This window comes from Panthera tigris, chromosome D2 (assembly GCF_018350195.1).
Source record: "Panthera tigris isolate Pti1 chromosome D2, P.tigris_Pti1_mat1.1, whole genome shotgun sequence".
In the NCBI taxonomy this organism is placed as follows: Eukaryota; Metazoa; Chordata; class Mammalia; order Carnivora; family Felidae; genus Panthera; species Panthera tigris.
Window position 1 is genome coordinate 58,365,063 of NC_056670.1, and position 22,417 is coordinate 58,387,479.

Sequence of the window (22,417 nt, forward strand, 5' to 3'; positions counted from 1 at the left end):
TGCCCATGTATCCCAAATTTACAGCAGAGAAAAACAGGGCCAGAGAAGTTAAACAATGTGTCCAAGAGGATATTAGATGGCAGCATTGGGATCTGAACCCAGGCCTATCCAACAACAAAGCCCACGTTCTCTCCACTCTGTGATCTTGATGTAATCTCTAAGGAAGGCAAACCTTGGAAATGGGAAAACTAAGAAAAGTACACAAGGTGATCTTTTTCTGCTTGGTGTTGTTCCTTACACAGGCACCCAAAGAGAGGCCATAGGGTTCCCCAAGTAGCCAGAACTACTATAAAGGTGCTGAGAGATAGATCACCTACTGTCTTCACGTTACTAGAGAATAGGTCATACAGAGGTTACAGAGACCACAAAAAGATCTAGACCCTCAGTGCAGACAGAGGGTGGAGTACTGCACATCGCACACTGGTCTCTGACCTCATTCAGCCACAGCAGCTAAGTCCTCATTTCATTAAGACAATTCATAAATAATGTATTATTCTCCCAAAAACCTTTATTCTTGAGTGAGATTCATCTAACAAACCAAACATCACTTGCTTCAATGCACGTGCTAATCCATATTGATTCTGATGCACCCGGTGGCTTTAATCCATTCCCTCTCTTCAGTCTATTTACAGCTTGAGGTGGTCCCTTATCCACCCCCACACCAGTGTTTCAGAGGACTTCTCTTTCAGTCAGATATTTCTAAATACATAATATTTTCTGATGCCTCATGAATTGATATAAGGGGATCTTCAGGATTCAAATGTGGTTGAGGCATGCGTCTGGTGAAAAGGGCAGGCAAAGGATGGGGGAAGATTTTGAAAAGTATGTGTTAGGTAATAACGATGAGACCCAAGGAAGGTTTCTTTAAAAAAAAAAAAAAAAAGGAAAAAGAAAAGAGATTATGATACAAAAAAGGAAGAGAAGGAAACACTGAACATAATACCTGAATTTAGAGCTCAGTAGGTTCTTAGTCTTCTTGTACAACCTCTTCTTTATATGTAAGTGAGGAAACCTAAGACCTCCATTTGCACAAAGTCACCTATCTCTAGCCAAGGATGCAACCCAATACAACTGTGCTTTCCACTAAACCACGCAAAAGATGGCACAGAAAAGAAAGAGGAAAGTATAAAGCAAAGAACAGGCAGCCCTCTCTCTACCTCGATCATCTTGGTCAATAGTTTGAGATGTGGGTTTCTGAGTAAGTGACTGAACCCAGGCTGGAACAGAAAGAAGTGGGTGCCTTAGGCCCTTGGGTGTCTAAGATGATTTCTTCAACAACACCCTATAGATCTATGTCAAAGATAGTTCCTTAGGTCTTTGGAAATGCAACTCAATCCTTGCACACAATTACAGAGGTAGAAAAGAAAATAGAGATGACACACTATCAATAGTGTTAGCTGCACTATTTATTTTGGGTATAGCTCCCAATCCCTGCAGGATCAAACAGGGTATGAAGTGAAGTTTACAATTCCTGATTTGAGTACCAACATTTCAAAAAGGGTCCGTTCAGCCTAGTTGGCTGCAAAACAAACCGATCATCACCTTTGAAAAGCTCTCAGGGCACTAAGATTAACTGAAGAATAACTTTAACTAACTGAAATGGTGGATATGAGTGCTCAGTTTGGTAATCCAGACATTTCTAGCATCGCTCATTCATTTAACAGATAATCCTTAAGCATCAAATGCCAGGTGATGTTTTAGGAGTTAGAGATACAGCAGTGAATAAAACAGACAAAAATCTCTGCCCACAGGGATCTTAGGATTCAATTTCAAGGTTTCTTAAGCAACTATATTGTTTCTTTCTTAGGAACTATTAGCCCTAAGGAGCCACTACTGTGCTAAAGCTGTTGCTTGGCTGGCTGAGGATAGGAGCTCTTACCCATTGCCCCTCTTCTTAAGTCCAGGAGCATAAATGTTATTGAATTAGCTCCCCTCTTTCAGGAGCCCTTTCTGAAATGCTTGCTTGGAGGCTAAGAATATCTCATCATTATTGGTAAACCCTCTAGTGGCTGCTCTTCAAAGGGAAAGATACTGGAAATACAAAGATATAAAAAAACTGTAAAATAAAGGATACTGTCAGAAAGTGATATAGGGGCTCAAGAAAGGGAGAACGATAACTAACCTTTCATTATTAGGCTAACCCATGTAAAGAAAAAAGAGGGTACTTCTATCTAAATATCTTAATTTATCTCTCAGATGGACCAAAACATTCATAAGAGAATGCAAAGTTGCATTTTGACCAGTAATCTCTAAAGAGGGATGGACAAGATAATTCTCTGTAGGAAAAAGACTTATATTTTTAATCTATAAAATTATGGAAATGGCACTTTTTAATAGTAGAGTAATGCATGTGTATTATTTATATTGCCTCTATAACTTGAGTATAGTGAATATTCACATTTTCCCCAGTGGTATGAAAATTTGGAGACCACTGCTTCAGACTGTAAGCCACATCTTTACAAAACCTATAAAAGAGAAGTTGAATAATCGAAAGAAGGTAGATTTTGGAATGAGACCTATGTGTAAATCCTAGCTTCCCAGAGTTTCGGTTCCCTCCTATGCAAAATGGGAATAATGGTATTTATTGCTCAGGCTCATTTTGAGGAATGAATAAGATATACAGAGTCCCTAGCATAGTGCCTGACCTGTATACATGTGCTCTGTGAATGCCTGTACTCAGGCCTGTAAGCCTGCCAGAGCCATGAAATCCAGGAGCACCCAATCAGTGCCTAACCACAATGAGGAGAGGCTCATTCATTCTCCTCCCATTGGCACGAAAGGAGATATTGTGTCAGGTTATCTTCACAAGAGCCAAGGGAGGAAGAAGCCAACATCTCTGGGCTCAGAGAGAGAGCAGGCACGTATGGGTCCAGGCTTGGTTGAGGAGTCTCTAACACACGACTCTGCCTGATGCCGCTGTTGACCAAAAAAGTGAGAGTGGGTGTTTTTAAAATCCTTTGGTAAAATAAACCCAGAGTTAACTTCTCCCCAACTTGGTGAAGGTCCTTCACCTAATAGATATCCTTATGAGCCTTGAGAAGCACACCTTGCTCCCAGAATTCCTCAGTCTACATCAGGAGCTGCCCTGCACACACATCAACAATTCAGACATGGTACCTGCTTGAGGCAGAAAGGACTCCCTTGCGTTTCAAGTCCAAGGAGGGGTCCCTGAAATCAACCTCAAAGATTTCCAAGGTGCCATTTGTGCTAAAGGAGGCATCTAACTGCTGGGCAGATGTTCCTAGGCACAAGAAAAGTTAGGAAGAGGCAGTATATAAGCAAAAATACATGCATGGATTTGGGGTATAAATGGTTAGGGAGTGGAGAGGCAGCGGAACAGGAGAGGACTGGGTATATCCTTTTTCAAGTGGTAACTCCAAAGAAAGCAAGAAAACAGGAGGTGCTCAAGCTTGAACCATAATTCAAGGCTGCCCCTAGGTACCCCAAACACCTAATGTCCCCTTGCTTATCCTGCAAGCGAACCCCACCTTTTCATGACTCTAAAGCTTTCTCTGAAGCTCAGTAAAGAATTCTGAATATTAAGTTTCCCCTTGACCTATGTACTTCCAGTGGATCCTAGTCCACAGTATCATCATACCTGTGGCGAGATACACAGGGCACTGGCTGGCTGGGCTCCACACTTGGACAGCAGGCCGTTCAAGCTCCTTTAGCTTCATGGTCCGTCCTGTAGGTGGCAGAAAACTGACATAACCCTCAGCTTACTAAAAATAGAAATCAGCAAGCTTAAGGGCCAGATCTAGGAAGCACCTGTGGACACAAGTTCTTGTTTCTCTCTCCCCACCATGGAATGGGGGCATTTCAGGGCAATACAGGGTGACACACGCATGACCATCTGTAGATCTGCAAGGACAGTTCACTTACCCAATTACTAAAATCTAATGCTTTAACCCCAAAAAGATATTTAAACACACTGGTTGCCACAGGCCCAATGGTGATGATAACCATCAAATTGGATAACCTCTCAGTGACCTCATCCATTCCCTTGGCTTTTCATCCGTATGCTGATGACCCCTAAATTCATACCACCAACACAAATTTCTCAACTCTGAGCGCCAAGTCCTTATATGTAACTGCTCATCAAACATTTCTATTGGGATATAGCAAAGATACCTAAGTCAGTCTGTCTAAAATGGAATTCTCCATTCTACCACCTCCTTCCCCTGAATCTGTTCCTTCTCCAGTTTTCTTCATCTCCGTATACAGTATCACTATCCACCCAACTGCTCAACCTGGGAACCTGAAAGTCACCCTCAATTCCTTCTTGTCCCTTATTCCCTTCTAATTCATCATTAAGGCTTCCTGATTTCGCCCCCAAAATGTCTCTTAACCTGTTTACTCTTCTCTAGCTGCACTACCACCATTCTATCTGAAGACACCGTCATCTCTCACCTGCATTACTGCGATAATCTTCCAAATGGTTATCTTTATTCTACCATCACCCAATTAACTCTCTACATAGCAGCAGACGTGAACTTTTAAAATAAAAAAATATATAGAATTTTGGCATTCCATGCTTCAAGTCTTCCAATGACTTCTATTGCACTCAAAACAAAATTGCACTCAAACCCCTTATGACCCTGCTTAAAGGCTCATCCTTCCACTTCAACCTCGTCTCTTGCTACTTTCCCCCTTTATTCATTACGCTGCAGCCACATTTTTTTTTTCCTTTCTTTCATTTCCTGGCTTTTTATTACCTCAGAGCTTTTGTAAACTCTGTTTCTGATACTTCAAATGTTCTCCCTTTCATTCTCTGCGTGACTGGCTCCTTTTCACATCTTTCTGGGCTAAGTGTCTCACCCCCTCAGGGAGGTGAGCCACCCAACCAAAATCAGTCTCAATTTTTTTTTCTCCTTGGTAACTTATTGTTATGTGTTTATTTACATTTACATTGTTGGTCTCAACCACCAATAAGTAAACTCCAGGAGAGCTTGTACTGTGTCTGCTTTGTTCACCATGTTATAACTAACTAGTGCCAGAACAATGTCTGGCATAGAGTAAAGTGCTTGATACTATGTTTAATGAACGTAGACATCCATGTTAATTCTGTGGTTTCCAATACAATTCTAACCCATATTCAAAGTGCCATCCCAACAGGCTAGCAAAGTGGCAGAAAAGTTTTTGGTTTTGTTTTGTATTGTTTTTAATGTAACACTGAACTTGAGGGAAGAAACTTGGGACCCATTGTAAACTGCTTAAGGAAACCACCGTCAGGTTAGTCGCAACCTACTAAAATAGTAGGTAGTATTCCTCAATCTCTAATGTACTTTCCAGCCTGAAGAGAGTTTAAAGCTGCCAATTCAGCCAAGATTCTCAGCCAAGACCCTCTTTAGAGGGGGCCTCTAAACGCTTGAGGCAACACCAGGTTAACTTCGGACTCGCTGCACATCGTATTATACAGTCACCACTGCCACCTGCTGGTCAAAGCCGTTTTCCCGTTTGTGGGGAAAGCCCTTGACAGAAGTAGGAGCTGCGTTTAAGCCCTGCGCATTTGACGGGCAAATCTCACTTCTCATAACGGTTCTGTGCAACAGGTACCATTATTATATACATTTCACCGGGAAGAAAACTGGCTGGGGCCGAGATATGAACCCCACTGAGCCTCCATAGCTCAGCGCTTTTAACCATGATATTAGTTCAAACTCAACTCCAGATGAGGTGTTAAATCCCCGACGGCCTAGAAACTGGGAAGACGGGCTGTTAATAACCTACATTCAACCAAGAGCCGAACAGACTCCCGCGGTGATGGAGGGCGCCAGCGACCCTCCGCAGCCGAGGCCCTGCGGGGGCGGTGAGCACAGCTTCCCTCCAGGCTAGGCTAAGCCGGGGTCCGGGGAGCACGGGAGAAGGTGCGAGGGCAGCGCTGAAGGGAGACAGACCCTCGTGGGGCCGCAGCACCCCGGCGGGGCCGGGAGAGCGGAGCCGGGTCCAATCCGAGAGCGAGCGCGGTGGCGCCCGAGAGGCGCGGGCCTGGGTCTCCGCGGGGGGACGAGGTCCCTCCGGCGCTCTCCCTACGGTGGAGCGGCGCCCCGGGCCCCAGAGAGGCGGGGAAAACCCACCTGCGCGGAGAGCCCGGGTCACGGCAGCGCGGCGCAGCCACGGCAGGTCTCCTCCGAGGGCCTGTGGGCTCAGCTGGGCGCCGCGGACGGCGGCTGCCGAGGGCCAAAAGTAGCCCTGGAGGCCGAGGACCGCCGCCCGCACGCGCCGCGAAGCGCCGACTCGGGGAGCCGGCGGAGCAGCGGAGAGGATGGAATAGGATTCTGGCTCTGCCGGCTCCCTCACCTGCGCCGAGATTGCGCGGTTCTGCCGCAGAGGGTCAGATCCTGCGACCGCTAAGTTCTGGCCTATTCAGTTAGAGCCAGGCTCGGGGAACAGCCCCTGAAAAGGGAAAATACTAATTCGTTATTTGTCATGATGGTGAAGACCTGGTACTAACTAGTTCCAGAAGCTCTCAGTGGAATCCTAATTGAAAAGGTAAATAGCAATCGAGGCCATAAACAGCGGTGACGCACTACAGCCCACCAACAACTGATGCCGAAAAGCTGTTGGCTGAACGAATTAAGGGCTATAGGCATGCAGAGGCCTAGGTACTGTAGACCAGGGGCTTCTGGAGTCTTTCAGGGACGCAAGACAGGTGTCATACCTTGCAGCGGCAAGATAGATGGTGTCTCAGAAAGGAGGAAGGGCCCAACTGGCTAGTAGGCACCCTGGCATTTCCCACACCATGAATGAAAGAGGCGGGAAACAGATTGGGAATACCAATTCAACTTTGCAGGTAATTGGGGGTTAGTTAAAATTATGGGTAGGGATGCAATAAGATGAATATTGCTTTTTTTTTTTTTTTAATGTTTATTATGTGAGAAAGAGACAGCAAGCAGGGGAGGGGCAGAGACAGAGGGAGACACAGAATCCCAAGCAGGCTCTAGGCTCTGAGCTGCCAGCCCAGAGCCGACGCGGGGCTCAAATCCACAGACCGCGAGATCATGACCTGAGCTGAAGTCCCCGCCTAACGGACTGAGCCACCCAGGTGCCCCTGAAAATTGTATTTTAAGACAAGCAATATGGATCCCTTTAGAGAGAGACCAGAGCTGAAGGCAGGGACTCAAATTAGAAGACTAATAGAACAGTCCAGGTACCAGGTGATGAAAGCCTGGATTAATATAGCAGCAATGATTGTAAAGGAAAACTGGACAGGCTCTTGTGAGTGATGAAGTTAAAGAGCTGAAGAGGGAGGTGAAAAAATCAGATGGATTTTTTATGTTGACTGAGGGAATTATGGCATTTCCAAATAAAAATATTCTACCAGCAGTTGAAGATGTTAGACCTAAGTTATTGGATTCAAAACTTTGGCCTAATGCAGAAACTCCACTGTATTTTTGCCTCCAAAGATGGTGAGTCAGTTCCATTATTTTACAATGGAGCCTCAAGTCACTGTGATACAAGTCTAGATTTCCTTTTTGTGGGGATTAGAGGGTTTTGAAGTCCAGATGTTAAGACAATTTAGGGTATTGTCTGTGCCTGCCCACTCTTTGTGCGTACTAAGTATTTCTTGAACATGTTAGGCACCTCAACAGTGGATGAAACCCGAGGGCAAGTAAACAGGGCGGAAAACTGAACCTTAGACAACACCTCGAACTAGGGAATGAGGCAAAAGCGTCACTGATGGGGGCACTCCGAAAAATTTTAACCAAAAGCGGGTCACAGCTGCAAGCAGGTCAGAATTTAAAAAAAAAAAAAAAAAAGGTGCACTCTTTTCTCTCAACTTAGCTGTTAATTCTTTTCACTTTGTTTTGTAACTCCCAGTCTTAGCTTCTATACTTGAAGGCAACTATTTTTGTCCTGTTCAATTTTATAGCCCCAGGGCCTATCAATGTCTCATACATATATTAGACACACAGACATTTGTTACATATATTACCAAAGGCAACAGAGGACAGAGAATGAAGACAGATAAAAAGCCAGTGGAAACCCTCAAGTAGTGGCATTTTATTAGAAGTACCCATCCTCTGGTCTCATAAAAGTCTCTTGAGGGGTGCCTGGGTGGCTCCGTCAGTTAAGCATCCAACTTCGGCTCAGGTCATGATCTTGAAGTTTGGGAGTTCAAACCCCGTGTTGGGCTCTGCACGGACAGCTCAGAGGCTGGCACCTGCTTTGAATGTAGTCTCCCTCTCTCTGCTCCTCCCCTGCTTCTGCTCTCTCTCAAAAATAAACATTTTAAAAAAATTATTAAAAACAAATCCCTCTTTCACTTCCTGGACAACCACTAAAGGTCTGGTAACTTGGGTGGACTTGCTTTCATAGGTCATATTGAAAGTGTGCTTTTTTTTTTTTTTTCCTATGGGACAGGTTTTCAGGCAGTGTAATTTTAAGAAAACGTCTCCAAAGGGACAAAAAGAAAATGAGTTGTTTCACTTAACAGATGCATCGAGATAGACCCTCAAAAACCATAGCAAAAGCCATGCATAGGTTCAGAATAACTCACTGAACTACCCTCTAATTCATAAATGTAGGATTCACAAGTTGCTTTGGAACAAGGAATACTTGTGTGTACTCTTACAACAGAAATGACATTAGAGACAGTCACAGCCTCAGGTGAGTTCAAAAACACCTATTTATCCTATAACATACTTGAAACATGTTAAAGTGTACTTTTTAGGGGCGCCTGGGTGGCTCAGTCAGTTATGCGTCCGACTCTTGGTTTTGACTCAGGTCATGATCTCATGGCTTCGTGGGTTTGAGCTGCTAGCACAGAGCCTGCTTGGGATTCTCTCTCTCCCTCTCTAGCTGCCCTTCCCCCACTCATGCTGTCTCTGTCTCTCTCAAAATAAATAAATAGGCTTAAAAAAAATTTTTTTTAAGTGCACTTTTTCAAAAAAAAAACAAAAACCAAAAACAAAAACCCTAACCGTTATAAAAAGGTTTCTTATGGAAAATATATCTTGTTCCAACTTGGGAAGTCAGGAACATATCTTCCTTTTTCTTCAACCCTGTAAATGGGAAAAGAAGCTACCCTTACCACCTACTGCACAACTGAAACCCTCAAATACCTTCACAGCCCCAGCAAAATTAACAAAGTACCATTTTCTTGTGCTTAACTCCCCCTACCCTCCCATCTTTCTAATCTCAGAGTGGGTAGGGGGTGGGAACAGATAGCAGGCAGAAAAAAAGGAAAGGAAAAGGATGAGGTCCTCACGGCAGTGGCTATTCCTGGGGAAATGAGGCACAGATACCACAGCACTACGTTTTATTAGGGATTTCATTAAGGTTAAATCTCTAGAAATGAGGAAGTCAGGGGACACAAAGCCGATGAAGCCGTCTCAGATCTCATAATGAACCACCGGCTCAGGCTCTTTGGTGGGATCGCCGCCTCTTTCCAGGTACAGATTGTTATAAGGATACTGCTTTGGCCCCTGAGGAAAAAACACAGGTCAGCAAGATAGCATACATCCAGCCAATACCTGGCTACACCCCACTCTGAGTTAACAATCACACATGGTAAATGGGTATGAGGTGGCCTCTGGTCGGACCCAGCTGGGCTAGAACAGCAGGAACACTGCTCCTCTTCCCTACTCAGCCCAAGGCAGACAGAAAGCCTAGATTGTAAAAGAGGTGGTGCCTACACTGTGTGTGTGTGTGTGTGTGTGTGTGTGTGTGTGTGTGTGTGTGAGAGAGAGAGAGAGAGAGAGAGAGAGAGAGAGAGAGTGAGAGTGTGTCGGGGGAGAGAGGAGAGAGAGGGAGACAGAGAGAGAGAAAGAAAAGGAAGGAGGGAGGAAGGGAGAGCGCTTTCTAAATGAGATGATGCATCCATCCATCCCACTCTCTCCTGGGGTCGAGACAGACTCAATCTCCTTTAAGTCACTCAGCCTCTAATGGTTCCACCACTAAAGTGGCCTAGCAAATGAGGCGTGCAGGAGCAGCGGTGGGGGAAAGCACAGAGGAGACACGGCTGGGACGTGCTTTAGGGGCTGCTGGCTTTACCAACAAACAGCTGTCAGGGAACACAGCTCAAGGGGAGGAGGAAAGGGTGATGTGCTTACAGAACTGAAAAATGGAAGAGCCACACTGTGTTTCTTGCTCTCCTGAAGAGAAGTTAGTGCTCACACCAGCCCTACGTGCACTCTCCAGCCTGGAGCCCCTGGGGCTTGGTAGGAAGGCTCGTGTCAGTGCACACAGACACGCCAGCTACCATCAGGACATCGATGATCTCTGCAGAGGTAGCACCGAGCAGCCAACTGCAAACACGACAGTCTTCCTGCTTTCAGTTCCTTCCCGGACAATCTACCCTGTAGACTACTCCCAGATCAATCATCCTAAAGTCCTAGCCTTCATTAGATTATGTCATTTTTCTGTTCAAAAACCCAACACAGTTCGGTGCTGACTAGAGGAAGTCCAGGTCATCACTGGGTCCCCAACCCCTAGCCCAATCTGTACGTGGAACATAGTAGGGTCTTCATAAATATTTGTTGAATTAATGTCTTACTATGCCACTAGTCTTACTATTAATGCCATTGATGTCTTACTATGCCACGAAGCCCAAATCCCTAGCCATGCAATAAAAGCATCCCAACCTAACTGATCAGCTCACCTCACGATATTTTTTTAACATGGCAATTTCCATACCTAATTTCTGAAATCATCAGAATAACCTGGGAACTTGTTAAATATTGATTTTAGAACCCCACCATGGAGCTACTGAATTAGGCTCTCCAGGAATCTGAATTTTTAGCAGCTCTCTAGGTAACCAATACAGCTGGTTATTCTAGGAATATTTTATATGCCTATTCCATTCCAACTAACTCACTCTCCTCTTCATTCTATTTTGTCCTGCCCCAAATGTTCTCTCCGACTTCTCCCCACCATCCAGACTATACATATTTTTAGTATTTAGCACCATCCTTCTTTTTAACAGCATCTCACACGTCTTAACACACACATTCACTATTTACATATATACACTAAAACTGCCAAATTCCTATATCTCTGTTCAAATGTTGCTCACCATTTGCTTATCCAAATTAAAACTCCCATAAAGCTAGACAGCATATTTTCTGTGTCCTTTACACTCTCCAAAATAAAATGGTCCATGCTTGTAGTAAATATTTAATTGCTTCCAGTACCCTAAGGGAACTGCCCTTCATGCCTCCAGCAGAGGATAGGTTTCAGCTCTGGATTCCTTGACTCTACCTTGAAAGATCACTTGCTAAAACATAATTAGTGAGTACAGCCCCCAAATGGCAACTCTAGAAGACGAGTTGAGAGGCGCCTGGGTGGCTCAGTCAATTGAGTGTCTGACTCTTGGTTTTGGCTCAGGTCATGATCTCATGGTTTGTGAGATTGAGCCCTGCGTCGGTCGGGCAGCACAGAGCCTGCTTGGGATTCCCTCCCTCCTCTCTCTCTATTCCTCCCTCAATATAAATAAGTAAATTTATTTGTTGCTCTCTCAAAATTAGCATTTATAGAAGACGAGTTGACTTCCACATTCTCCTTCCTCGCCTAGTCCTAAACCGTTTCTTCTCTCTTAGGCTGATCCAAGATGTGTGCATGGAGCAGTGCTCTGACTCTGGTGCCAGGCCAATGCGTCAGGCCCTCCACAGGCCTTACCAGGAAGACAGGCTTGGTCTTGGCTGGATCCCTACTCTACAGACTTCACTCCCTCAGGAAACAGGGCTAAGCAAATGTGCCTACGGGGACACTTCTCAGATACTCACCACAGGCTGGTAGGTGGGGTAAGTCTCCCCAACCCAAAACATGAACAGCATGAAGGCCACGAAGCCGAAGAGGTGCTTACACATGAGATTCCAGGAAACAGGTGTAGGGGATGTGTCCACACGGTTCCTGATATACATGTCAAGGTCCCAGTGCATCTGAGGCAGAAAAGCAGATAAATACCACATACTGCTCTTCCTGCAAATGGCAGGCGGTCTGCAAAAGGGTGATCAGAGCCTGATATAAAGTTGAATAAAAGCATTCTATTGCCTCAGGACAATACTCTGAGAATCAAGTGTGAGCTACTCTAGCATATAGGACTAGGTGCTGGCTTAGCTCTAGGTTCTGCTGACTAAAGACAGCTCAATCATGGAAGTTCACAATTTTCAAAGTACATAGTTCTGATTATTTCCAGAAGTCCCATTCCATGTACCACGCATGGAACCTCAGATCTCAGATCACTGGACCTTGCTTCCTTGGGCAGAAAGCCTTAATGTTATTTAGACAGCAAAGTGCCATTTAGATAAAGAAAGAATCCTCAGGAAGATTTAGGGAGAAGGAAGGAAGGTCAAATGGGATATGGATTTCTCACCGGCTCACCCCAGTTCAACCTCAGGTCTTGGTGGTCCCAGTCATACCATGGATCCCTCTCCTGCTGTGAGCGGTCAGGGAGCTTTGGGTAGTCCCCATATCTGGAGAGACAGAAAAACTTCTGGAAGGGGCTCTGAGCAGCCTCACTCAGAAAACTCAAAGTCCCCTCATGTTAGAGATAAGAACCCAAGTGACAGAAAAAATTGCTTCACCTAAGGACAGAGGAAACCACTTTCAAATCAGTATCTCAATTTATAGTCACTAAGCACAGAACTAACCACAAAAGTCCAAAGTGTAAGTAAAACTTCATGTCAAACTCTGGTTTTTATTTTACCTTTTTAAAGTTTATTTATTTGAGAGTGCACAAGTGAAGGAGAGGCAGAGAGAGAGAGAGAGAGAGAGTGAGAGAGAGAGAGAGAGAGAGAGAGAGAATATCCCAAGCCAAATTCCCCCTCCTCCCCCATCCCAGTGTGGGCTCGAACCCACAAACCATGAGATCATGATCTGAGCAGAAACCAAGAGTCAGACTCAACGACTGAGCCACCCAGACGCCCCTAGGTCAAATTCTGCAACATTATAACATATATGCTTGTCCCCCTCTTTCAAAAACAACAAAAAGTCATGCAATGTTATAATATCAGAGCTGGAAGGGAATTTAGCAATCAATCACTCTGATTCCCTCATTAGACAGAAAATAAAACTGTAGTTTAGTCTGAACCCAAGGTCACCCAGCTAATTGGAATACAAACAAAAGGGGTTCAGATTAGAAAAGCTTTCTCTTCATGGCAACTGTGCTCCCAACCACCAAGTTAGCATGCATCTCCATGTCTCAAACACCTCATGGGATTTCCTGCTAAGCTGGGTTTTCCCCCAACAAATCCAGTTTCAGCTTATACAGACTGCTACCAATGCTACTCTTGTCCACAACAAAATAAGAGGCATAGGAAATGATGACAACTAGTCATGTGTCACAGAAAATGATTGGAAAACAAGAAGAAGAATAGGAGCTGCTAAAACCACTATTGAAAGAGCGATGCTAGGAAAGAAAATGAGGGTGATGGTAATCGCTCCAGATAATTAACCATGGGGATGTTATTTAAAGGGGGGGGTGGATTGGCGTAGGGGAGTTGGCTGCTTAATCCGCTTGACAGTGACTACAATTTCCACAGCCCTAATAGCAAAGGTATTTTTTTACAAGAAAGATATACACACGAATATAGAGTACTCCATCTACAAATACGGCTCTCAAGACAGGAGTCCAGCTCCAGCCTGATCACGTGTCTGCATGACAGCACCTGAGCCCAGCAGATGCTCAATCTAAATGAAACCTTGCGCTCTGGATGAAGCCAAGGAAAGTTCCTGCTATTCAGGGGTCCTCGAGGGAGCTATTAAAATCCCGGCTTCCTCATTTGAGGAAACAGCCTGAGCCAAGGAGAAAATTGAAGTCCTCTAGGCTGCAGCTGCTCACCCATCACCTCCCACCTCCCTCCACCGAGAAAAGCACCCACACCACTGACTCTGAGGGATCACGAGAAGGTTCAGGGAAAATGGTCAGAGTGGAGCCACGCAATGGAGCTGGCCATCTCCCATCACTACCCGGCTGCCAGCAGACTCTGCATCTCACCCCATGCCATCATCAGGGTACGGTTGGTAGTCTTCTACTCGCATATTATACTTCTTGGCGGCGGCGGCCCGTTCTTCTGGGGTCTTGGGATAGGGCCCCGGGAGCATGTCCTTGGTAATGTGCGAAGCTGGAGAGCAGAAAGGGGCGGGTCAGAAAAGACCTGGTCCCTCCTGCCGCCCCGAAGGCTTCAAGGTGCGGAGGCTGTGGCGGCCCGGGCTTCAAAGGACCAGGTGAGACTTGACTCCTTTCTCTGTGGATATACCTCCGCCCCCTCGCCGGACACGGCCACTGCAGTATCCGCGATACCCACCCCCCCCCCCAACCCTCGACACACCAAACCTCAGGCATCCCCTTCCCACATTGAGGCCTCGCCCGTTTTGGCGAACCTGTCCGTGCTCCCAGCGGCACCACGGTCCGGGCTGCCCTTTGCAGCCATCGGACTCCCAGGACCCGCGCCCTGGCCGCCGCCATCTTCACCTTCCTCCAGTTTCACTCTGCACATGCGCAAAGGCTTTGTCACGGCGGCTGAGCCGGGTCAAACGCGACGAGGGAAGCCTGCAGTGAAGGAAAGTCTTAAGGGTTCAACAAGGGCGGGGCTTAAACTGTGTTGGGAAGCCACAGGGAAGATGACCGAATGGATAGAGACAGAAAGCTAGAAGGAGAGAAAATGAATTAAGTCACTACTTTGATATTTCATATTATTGTGTCCCTTTCTCCGTCAGGGGACTCAGACGCTTACAAGGATAATGGGGACTCAACCCGAGCATCTCATGTGAACAGCTAACCTACCCGCCCCGCCCCCCCAGGAGTAGTACCCGGGAGATGAGTCCGCCTTAACTTGTTCTCTGCTTGCCCTTTTCCTCTCCTTCACTGACACGTCCTCCTTTCATCCCCAAAAGTGATTATTCCTCAAATTCAGCCCTTGGTCTTCCTTGTTCTTGTTCTGTTCTGCAAATTGTTCGATCTTCACGTACAGGCATGGCGCAACACACAAATCGGCCCCAAATTCGCTCCTCAGTTTTACTTCGTGTTTACACTTGAATGTCCCAGTCACCTCAATCCAACAAATGTAAAACGAATCCTAGCACCAGAAACAGCTCTTCCCAGACTGGCTAAAACCTCAGATCGGCTAGGACTTGTATTAAATAGATTTCAAGCAGGACGGACCACAGTTACAAACACTCGCTTAACAGAAGAATGGGGGATATTATCATGTTTGCATGTGAATATGTTTTCACTTTCACATAAGTGGGATTTGCATAATTTACGCAATATAAATGTGCACATATCTCCAGCAACTTCTGGTATGATCACTGTTTTGGAGCAGAATCCATTATTATAGACATTCTCAAATATATATTGCAGCAATAAAAATTATATGAACTATTTGACATATAAAATTGGGGGAGGACTACTTCATAGCAACTTGCCCTCTTGTAAATGAGCATCTCTAGTTGATGTTCAAAATAATTGTACAATTCCTGCATTCATTCAAAGCAAGCCCTGATCTAATTGGGTCCAGAAACAGAGCTGTTCTGATTTATTTAATTATTTTTATCATGATATAATTCATATAACATAAAAGTCATCCCTTTGAAGTGTACAATAGGGGCGCCTGGCTGGCTCAGTCGGTTAAGTGTCTGACTTTGGCTCAGGTCATGACCTCATGACACCCTGCGTCGGGCTCTGTGCTGACAGCTCAGAGCCTGGAGCCTGCTTCGGATTCTGTGTCTCCCTCTCTCTCTGCCCCTCCCCTGCTCACACTCTGTCTCTCAATAATAAATGAATGTTAAAAAAATTGTTTTAAAGTGTAACAATAAAGTGATTTTTGGTATATTTACAAAGTTGAGCAATCATCAGCACTAATTCTAAATCATTTTCATTACCCCCAAGAGAAACCCTGTCCCTGATAGTGTATTCCCCCACCCTCTGGCAACACTAATCTGCTGTCTGTCTGGATGGATTTGCCTATTCTGTACATTTCATATAAATGGTATCATGCAATATGTAACCTTTTGTGTCTGACTTACTTCCCATAGCATAATGTTTTCAAGGTTTGTCCATGTTGTAGCATGTGTCAGTTCTCCATTCCTTTTTATGGCCAAATAACATATGGATACACAACCTTTTGTTTATACAGTGGTCAGTTGATAAACATTGGGGTTATTTTCACTTTGAGATTATTGTGAATTATGCTGCTGTGAACATTCCTGTACAAGTTTTTGTGTGGATGTATGTTTTCAATTCTCTTTGCTATATACCTAGCAGTAGAATGGCTGGATTAAAAAAGAAAAAAAGAATTTCTGGATCATAGGATAACTCTATGTTTAGCTTTCTGCAGAACTGCAAAACTCTTTTTCAAAGAAGCTGTACCACTTTACATTCCCACTAGCAGCATGTAAGGGTTTCAATTTTTCCACATTCTCACCAACATTTGTTACTGTCTTTTTTATTATAGCCATTCTAGTGGCCAGGAATGGTATTTCATTGTGATTTTGATTTGCATTCCCCTGATGACTACAGATATTGAGCACCTTTTCATGTGCTTATTGGCCATAGTATATCTTTGGAGAAGTGTCTATTCAAGTCTTTCATCCATTTCTTAATTGGGTTGACTTTTTATTGCTAAGTTGTAAGAATTCTCTACGAATTCTAGAGACAAGTCACTTATCAGCTATATGATTTGTAAATATTTTCTCCCATTCTATGCATTGTCTTTCTACTTTCTTGATGGTGTCCTTTCAGACCTTTTTTTTTTTTTTTTTTTTTTATCCTGGAAGGTGTTGGAATTTGTCAAAAGCTTTCTCTGTCTATTGAGATGATCATGTGATTTTTTTTTCTTCTATTAATACGGTTAATTTTCAGATGTTGAACCAACATTGCATCCCTGGAATAAATCCTACTTGGTCATGGTATTTAATCCTTTTTGATATAATGCTGGATTTGGCTTCCTAGTGTTTTGTTGGGGATTTTTGCATCTATATTCATAAGGGATATTGGTCTATAGTTCTTTCTTCTTGTGATATCTTTGCCTCATTTAGGTATCAGGATAATACTTTCCTCATAGTTGGGGAGTGTTCCCCTATTTTTTGGAAGAGTTTGTGAAAGAGTAGTGTTAATACTTTTTAAAATGTTTGGTAGGATTTATCAGTGAATCCATTTAGTCCTGGGCTTTTCTTTGTGGAATGTTTTTTTATTCCTATTTTAATCTCTTTACTTGTTGTAAGTCTATTCAGATTTTCTATTTCTTCTTAAATCAGTTATGATAGTATGTGCCTTTCTATGAATTTGTCTATTTCACGTAGGTTGTCTAATTTTTTGGCATACAATTGTATATAGTATTCCCTTGCACTCCTTTTAATTCTTGTGAAGTCAGTAGTAATGACCCTTCTTTCATTCTTGATTTTAGTAATTTGAATCTTCTTATTCTAATTTATTTTTAATTCCCAAGTTTACATATTTAATATACTCTTGTAAAAATACAAATATGCAGATAAAACTAGGGTCTTGGTTGGCACCCACAACCCCAAACCCTCCACAGAGGTAACCCCATTATCAGTTTGGTGTAGCATAGTTACATGCAGCATAATTACATAGTTAAGCTAGTGTATTAGTTTTTTATTGCTGCATAACAAATTACCATAAATTTAGTAGCAGCCCTAAACAACACCAATTAATTATGTCACATTTTCTATGAGTCAGAAGTCCAGACACAGTTTAGCTGGGTCTCAGCTCAGGGTCTCACCAAGTTGAACTTAAGGTATTTGTGGGGGCTGTTGTCCTCATCTGAAGCTCTGTGTTTTTTTCCAAGCTCAGTGGTTGTTGGCAGGATTCAGTTCCTTACAGTTGCAGGACTAAGGTCCCTGCCGTCTTGCTGGCTGTCAACCAGGAGACTTTTTCAGCTTCTAGAGCCTACCTGCCATTCTCTGCCACAAGGAGTTTACTCCTTCAAATCCAACAGGAGAGAACTTCTTTGGCTTCAAATCTTTCCAGCTTCTGTCACTGCCCTCTAGACCCAGATTGGAAGAGTTCGAGTTATTGGGTCAGGCCCACCCAGGGTCAATCTCCTTTTTGATGAACTCACAGTGAACTGATTAGGAACCTTAATTACATTTTTGCTATATAACATAACCTCATTGAAGGAATGATACCCTACCATATTCATAAGATCTGCTCTTATAAAAGTTATAGGGCACGTACACGATGGGATAGAAATCTTTGGATCCATCTTAGAATTTGGCCTCCCAGAACTGGCCGTAAAAACTGTCTAAATAAGCAATAAAAGTCATTGAGAAGGCCTTTTATAACCAATACAAATTGTTGGAAAATGTGAGACGCTCATGGTTGGCCATTAGTAATAATCTTGGTTCCGTGGCAGAAACATCTTTCAATGGGGCACCTGGGTGGCTCAGCTAGTTAAGCGTTCAACTCGATTTTAGCTCAGGTCATGATATCACTGTTGTGAGATTGAGCCCCACATCAGGCTCCACATTGTAAGTGCAGAACCTGCTTGGGATTCTCTCTCTACCTCTCTCTCTGCCTCTCCCCTGTTCTCTCTTTTTCTCTCTTAAAAATAAATAAATGGGCGCCTGGGTGGCTCAGTCAGTTAAGTGTCCAACTCTTGGTTTTGGCTCAGGTCATGATCTCATGGTTCATGAGTTCGAGCCCTGCATGAGGCTCTTTGCTGTCAGCACAGAGCCCGCTTCAGATCCTCTGTCCCCCTTCCTCTCTGCCCCTCCCCTGCTTGGGCTGTCTTTCAACTTGCCATATATCTTTTGTTTAGGCCTTCAGAGCAAACTTTGCCCAACATCTATCAATCTGCCTTTCCCTTCTGACTTCCTTAGGTCAAGGGTTGGCTTCTCTCCCCATCCATGACTGTAAAGTTTAAAGCCCCATTAAATTGGCCTCCTTCTCTGCTTCTTGTGTAGACTTGGGCACACTGAAGCAGAAATAATATTTTGTGGATTGAGTAACCAGGTGATCACCCCTATTCAGTAGGTCTAACCTCTGGGCCCCAAGTCTTCAGGGGCGGAGCTTAGTGTATAGAGCTGTAGGTCACCATTAGGAGGAGCTCTCCCCAGGCCCCGGTTCCGCTTCCTTTGTGTCTCCGGACCGCTCTCTCTCGAAGTCATCTCTATGGTTTCCGTTGTAGTTTATCCGGAATAGGCGGAGCTTCCGGTTCCGGTGGGGCAGTCTGTAGCGAAGGAGATGGCGGCGACGGCAGCGGAGGCCGTGGCCTCGGGCTCTGGAGAACCCCGGGAAGAAGCTGAAGCCCCCGGCCCAGCCTGGGATGAGTCCCAACTGCGCAATTATAGCTTCCCGACCCGGCCCATCCCGCGTCTGAGTCAGAGCGACCCCCGGGCGGAGGAACTTATCGAGAATGAGGTAGGGGGCGGGGCCCCGCCCGAAGGGGGAGGGGGAGGGGACCAGGTTGAGAAGAGAGGTCAAAGGTGAATGGTGATGGATGTGGGGGACTGGCTGGGCTGTCGCCTAGGACCTAGGGGAAGATGGAGAGGGAGGCGAGGAGACATGGGCCTTAAGGGGTTCGCGCTTGTTCACAGTAGAAATTATTTTGAAGTGGGAAAGTTTTTGGAGTCATGAGACAACAATGCACCAAATCCTTGGGATGACTTCATTTGTTTTTTTCACTTGGTTTTTCCACTTAGGAGCCTGTGGTGCTGACAGACACAAATCTTGTGTACCCTGCTCTGAAATGGGACCTTGAATATCTGCAGGAGAACATTGGCAACGGAGACTTCTCTGTGTACAGTGCCAGCACCCACAAGTTTTTGTACTACGATGAGAAGAAGATGGCTAATTTCCAGAACTTTAAACCCAAGTCCAACAGGGAGGAAATGAAATTTCATGAGTTTGTTGAGAAACTGCAGGATATACAGCAGCAAGGAGGGGAAGAGAGGTAAGTTCCCAGATCATGATTTCCCACTGAATCTGGGGCATCCATTTTCCTTTCTTGTAGCTGCTTGAGCATATAGAGGAGTTGGACGAGTTCTCTAGCTTGAGAGATGAGAGAATTTATTAGATTTGAATTGGAACTCTGAAGTTCTTCGTCGTCTTTACAAAGTGGGAGAGTTGCCTGGAAGGGTCAGATAGGTGAACAAAGCGAGTGAAATTGTTTAGATGAAAACTACAGTGAAGTTGAATGCATATGCCCTGTTCATAGTGAGAAGTCATTACTTGACTCTTGTTTCTATTTGGGAGTGCAGTTTCAGGGTTTGCCAGATACTCTCATTTTTCAAGAAAAGCCAGAAATCAAGATTTTTATTTAAATGTTTGGTGTTTTTTTTTTTTTACTTTTAAATGTGGGCAACTAATTCACATTTTTGTTTTTTGTATATGTTTTTATGTTAAATTGTTTTTATTAAGTTTATTTTTGGGGAGAGAGAAAGAGCGTGTGTGCACTCATGCTAGGGATGGGCAGAGAGAGAGTGAGAGAATCCCAAGCAGGCTCCGTGCTGTCAGTGCAGAGCCCAGCTCGGGGCTCAAATGCAGGAACCGTGAGATAATGACCTGAGCCAAAACCAAGAGTCTGGTGCTTATAACTGACTGAGCCACCTAGGTGCCCCTAATTCAAATTATTAAAAATGCTGCAGGTCGGGGGGGGGGGGTTGGAACAAGCAAAAACAACTCAATTGGATTTAGCCCTGAGATTGCCAGTTTGTATTCTGTGTCCTAAAATATTGGGCTGGCTGGGGACTGTTGAAACTGGAACGTTTTATAGATTTTCATGATTCTGGGGTGAAGGATACCAGGATCCACTAGATTAGGGAAGATCAGATTCAATGGGGGAGGGGTTGATACAGATTTTCATATTGTACCAGAGATAGCAAACACAAGACACACATAGAAGTGACACTTTCTCCTCTTATTCTAATATACGAAGACAGTGTCTGAGGTAGGTCCCAGACAGAATTCAGTTCCATGCTATAACATTGTTTCTAGGAATTGTCACTGAGTATGTCATGGGAACGATCATCTCTGTCGCACACTTGGTATCCAGCTCTGGGTTTCTCTTTAGTCTCCTGCCTCAATTCTTTTCCTGACTCTTTGTTAGCAGCATATGGCTGAGTGAATGGATTCAAAATGTCTTTTTTTTTTTTTTTTTTGGCTTCCTGATACTTTGCAGTTATCTTAATGATAGAACTTTAACCAAAAAGAGTTTCCAAGATCTCAACCATGATTGATCTGTTCTTTATGTCTTACAAAGGCTGCTGTAGCTGAATCATCTTGTACATTAGTTTCTTCAGATTTAACATAGCGTGTACGTGTGTGTGCATACATCCACACATACCCCAACGTTTGGAGAGAGGGCGTTTAAGTGGTGCTGGAGTGTAATTCCACTAAATGAACATTTGTACTGGAAGGAGCTTGAAATTAGACACATGTGCACACATGCTGGGGAGGGACAGAGAGAGAGTGAGAATCCCAAGCAGGCTCCGTGCTCTCAGTGCAGAGCCCAGCGCGGGGCTCATACGCAGGAACCGTGAGATCGTGACCTGAGCCGAAACCAAGAGTCAGGTGCTTATAACCGACTGAGCCACCTAGGTGCCCCTAATTCAAATTTTTAAAATTAGACACTTTAAGTTTCTTACTTCCCTTAGGGGGAGCAGTTTGCCTAAGTATAAGCTATGAGTGTAGTCTGTACTTTATGGGTGATTCAAGGAAAATTTCTTTCTTTGTGCAAGTTCTGCCATACCAGCTGACTTTATCACCAATCAACTCCATTGTGTAATTGTACGGGTCGTTAAGGTTCTAGGAATTCTGAGATTCCTCTTTGAGCTCTTTTGACCAATTACTGTTCAGCTATAATAGGAATTGCTTGGATTCACATTTGGTGAGTGTTCTGCCTCTTTCAAAGTTACTTGGCAAAATTTTTATATGAATATATATTTTATAATCTCTGGAGAGAGTCTGAAGGTTACATTCGAGTCTTGAGGGTTCCTTGTCCCCCAAAAGATCGCTAGTGTTTACAACTTGTCAAGATTTCTAGTTAATATTGTCTTAAACATTCTCGTTCTAGGCACTAAGAAACCTTTGAGCTTTTTTTTTTTTTTTAAGTTCATTTATTTATTTTGAGAGACAGAGACGGGGCGGGGTGGGGGGCGCAGTGAGAGAGGAGGAGTGAGAATCCTAAGCAGCACAGAGCCCGACATGTAGCTCATGTCCTGAGCCAAAACCGAGTTGGACGCTTAATCCACTGAGCCACCCAGGCACCCAATATGCCTTTTGAAGTAATGGTCTCAGGACTAGGATGGGGCTTTTGCATTTTGTCTTCATGTTTGCCCCTTTATTAATATTTCTTGTGGGGCTTGATCAAGTGTGTCTGGGTTTTCGTATCCCTTAAGTAACTTCTGATCTTCTACGGTTATTAGGAGCCCTGGGTCTGCAGAAAACCTGATGAGGCCTTCAGCTGTAGAAGGCTACTACAGAGAGGTGGCTCAGTTAGTTAAGATAAACTAG

At 44.3% G+C, this 22,417-nt stretch overlaps 3 protein-coding genes across 24 annotated transcripts in view; 1 reads left to right on the top strand and 2 right to left on the bottom strand.

Moving 5' to 3' along the window:
- The window catches only part of SEC31B (SEC31 homolog B, COPII coat complex component), a 36,093-nt gene extending 29,945 nt beyond the window's left edge, over window positions 1-6,148 (bottom strand). For 15 of the 19 annotated variants that reach the window (XM_042960514.1, XM_042960513.1, XM_042960508.1 and 12 more), the window contains exons 1-3: window positions 6,078-6,148; window positions 3,599-3,685; window positions 3,118-3,241 (exon numbers count right to left, since the gene is read on the bottom strand). In XM_042960514.1, coding sequence (XP_042816448.1) covers window positions 3,118-3,241; window positions 3,599-3,677 — 203 coding nt within the window. In that variant the 5' untranslated portion in view covers window positions 3,678-3,685; window positions 6,078-6,148. Of the gene's footprint in view, window positions 1-3,117; window positions 3,242-3,598; window positions 3,686-4,715; window positions 5,206-5,730; window positions 5,792-6,077 lie in introns of those variants that run through there. The other 4 variants (XM_042960505.1, XM_042960506.1, XM_042960519.1 and 1 more) reach the window with 4 other exon arrangements.
- Window positions 6,149-9,247: 3,099 nt separating this feature from the next.
- On the bottom strand, window positions 9,248-19,086 carry NDUFB8 (NADH:ubiquinone oxidoreductase subunit B8). 2 transcript variants are annotated; one of them, XM_007080175.3, is made up of 6 exons: window positions 18,945-19,032; window positions 14,326-14,494; window positions 13,940-14,066; window positions 12,317-12,416; window positions 11,727-11,882; window positions 9,248-9,428 (listed from the first exon to the last, which is right to left on the bottom strand). In XM_007080175.3, exons 2-6 carry the CDS (start codon window positions 14,408-14,410, stop codon window positions 9,336-9,338), a joined length of 561 nt encoding a protein of 186 aa, XP_007080237.1. In that variant the 5' UTR covers window positions 14,411-14,494; window positions 18,945-19,032; the 3' UTR covers window positions 9,248-9,335. The 2 variants fall into 2 exon arrangements, with proteins under 2 accessions (XP_007080237.1, XP_042816957.1); XM_042961023.1 differs by lacking the exon at window positions 14,326-14,494 and having other exon boundaries at window positions 18,945-19,086.
- A 45-nt stretch (window positions 19,087-19,131) lies between these two features.
- Window positions 19,132-22,417, top strand: part of HIF1AN (hypoxia inducible factor 1 subunit alpha inhibitor) — a 76,398-nt gene continuing 73,112 nt past the window's right edge. For all 3 annotated transcript variants that reach the window (XR_006209343.1, XM_042961022.1, XM_007080176.3), the window contains exons 1-2: window positions 19,132-19,324; window positions 19,606-19,856. Coding sequence is in view for 2 of the 3 variants with exons in the window: in XM_042961022.1 (XP_042816956.1) it covers window positions 19,148-19,324; window positions 19,606-19,856 (428 nt within the window). In the remaining variant the exon portion in view is untranslated. The remainder of the gene's footprint in view (window positions 19,325-19,605; window positions 19,857-22,417) is intronic.

What these genes read in the sequence shown, in the direction of transcription:
- NDUFB8 (XM_042961023.1), bottom strand. Translation starts at nt 19,071, where the DNA reads ATGACTTCGAGAGAGAGCGGTCCGGAGACACAAAGGAAGCGGAACCGG. An exon ending in TGAAGACTTGGGGCCCAGAG is followed by an intron (nt 14,067 to 18,944) that starts GTTAGACCTACT and finishes TCTGCTCTCCAG; the next exon opens with CTTCGCACATTACCAAGGAC. An exon ending in ACCCCACCTACCAGCCTGTG is followed by an intron (nt 9,429 to 11,726) that starts GTGAGTATCTGA and finishes TTTTTTCCTCAG; the next exon opens with GGGCCAAAGCAGTATCCTTA.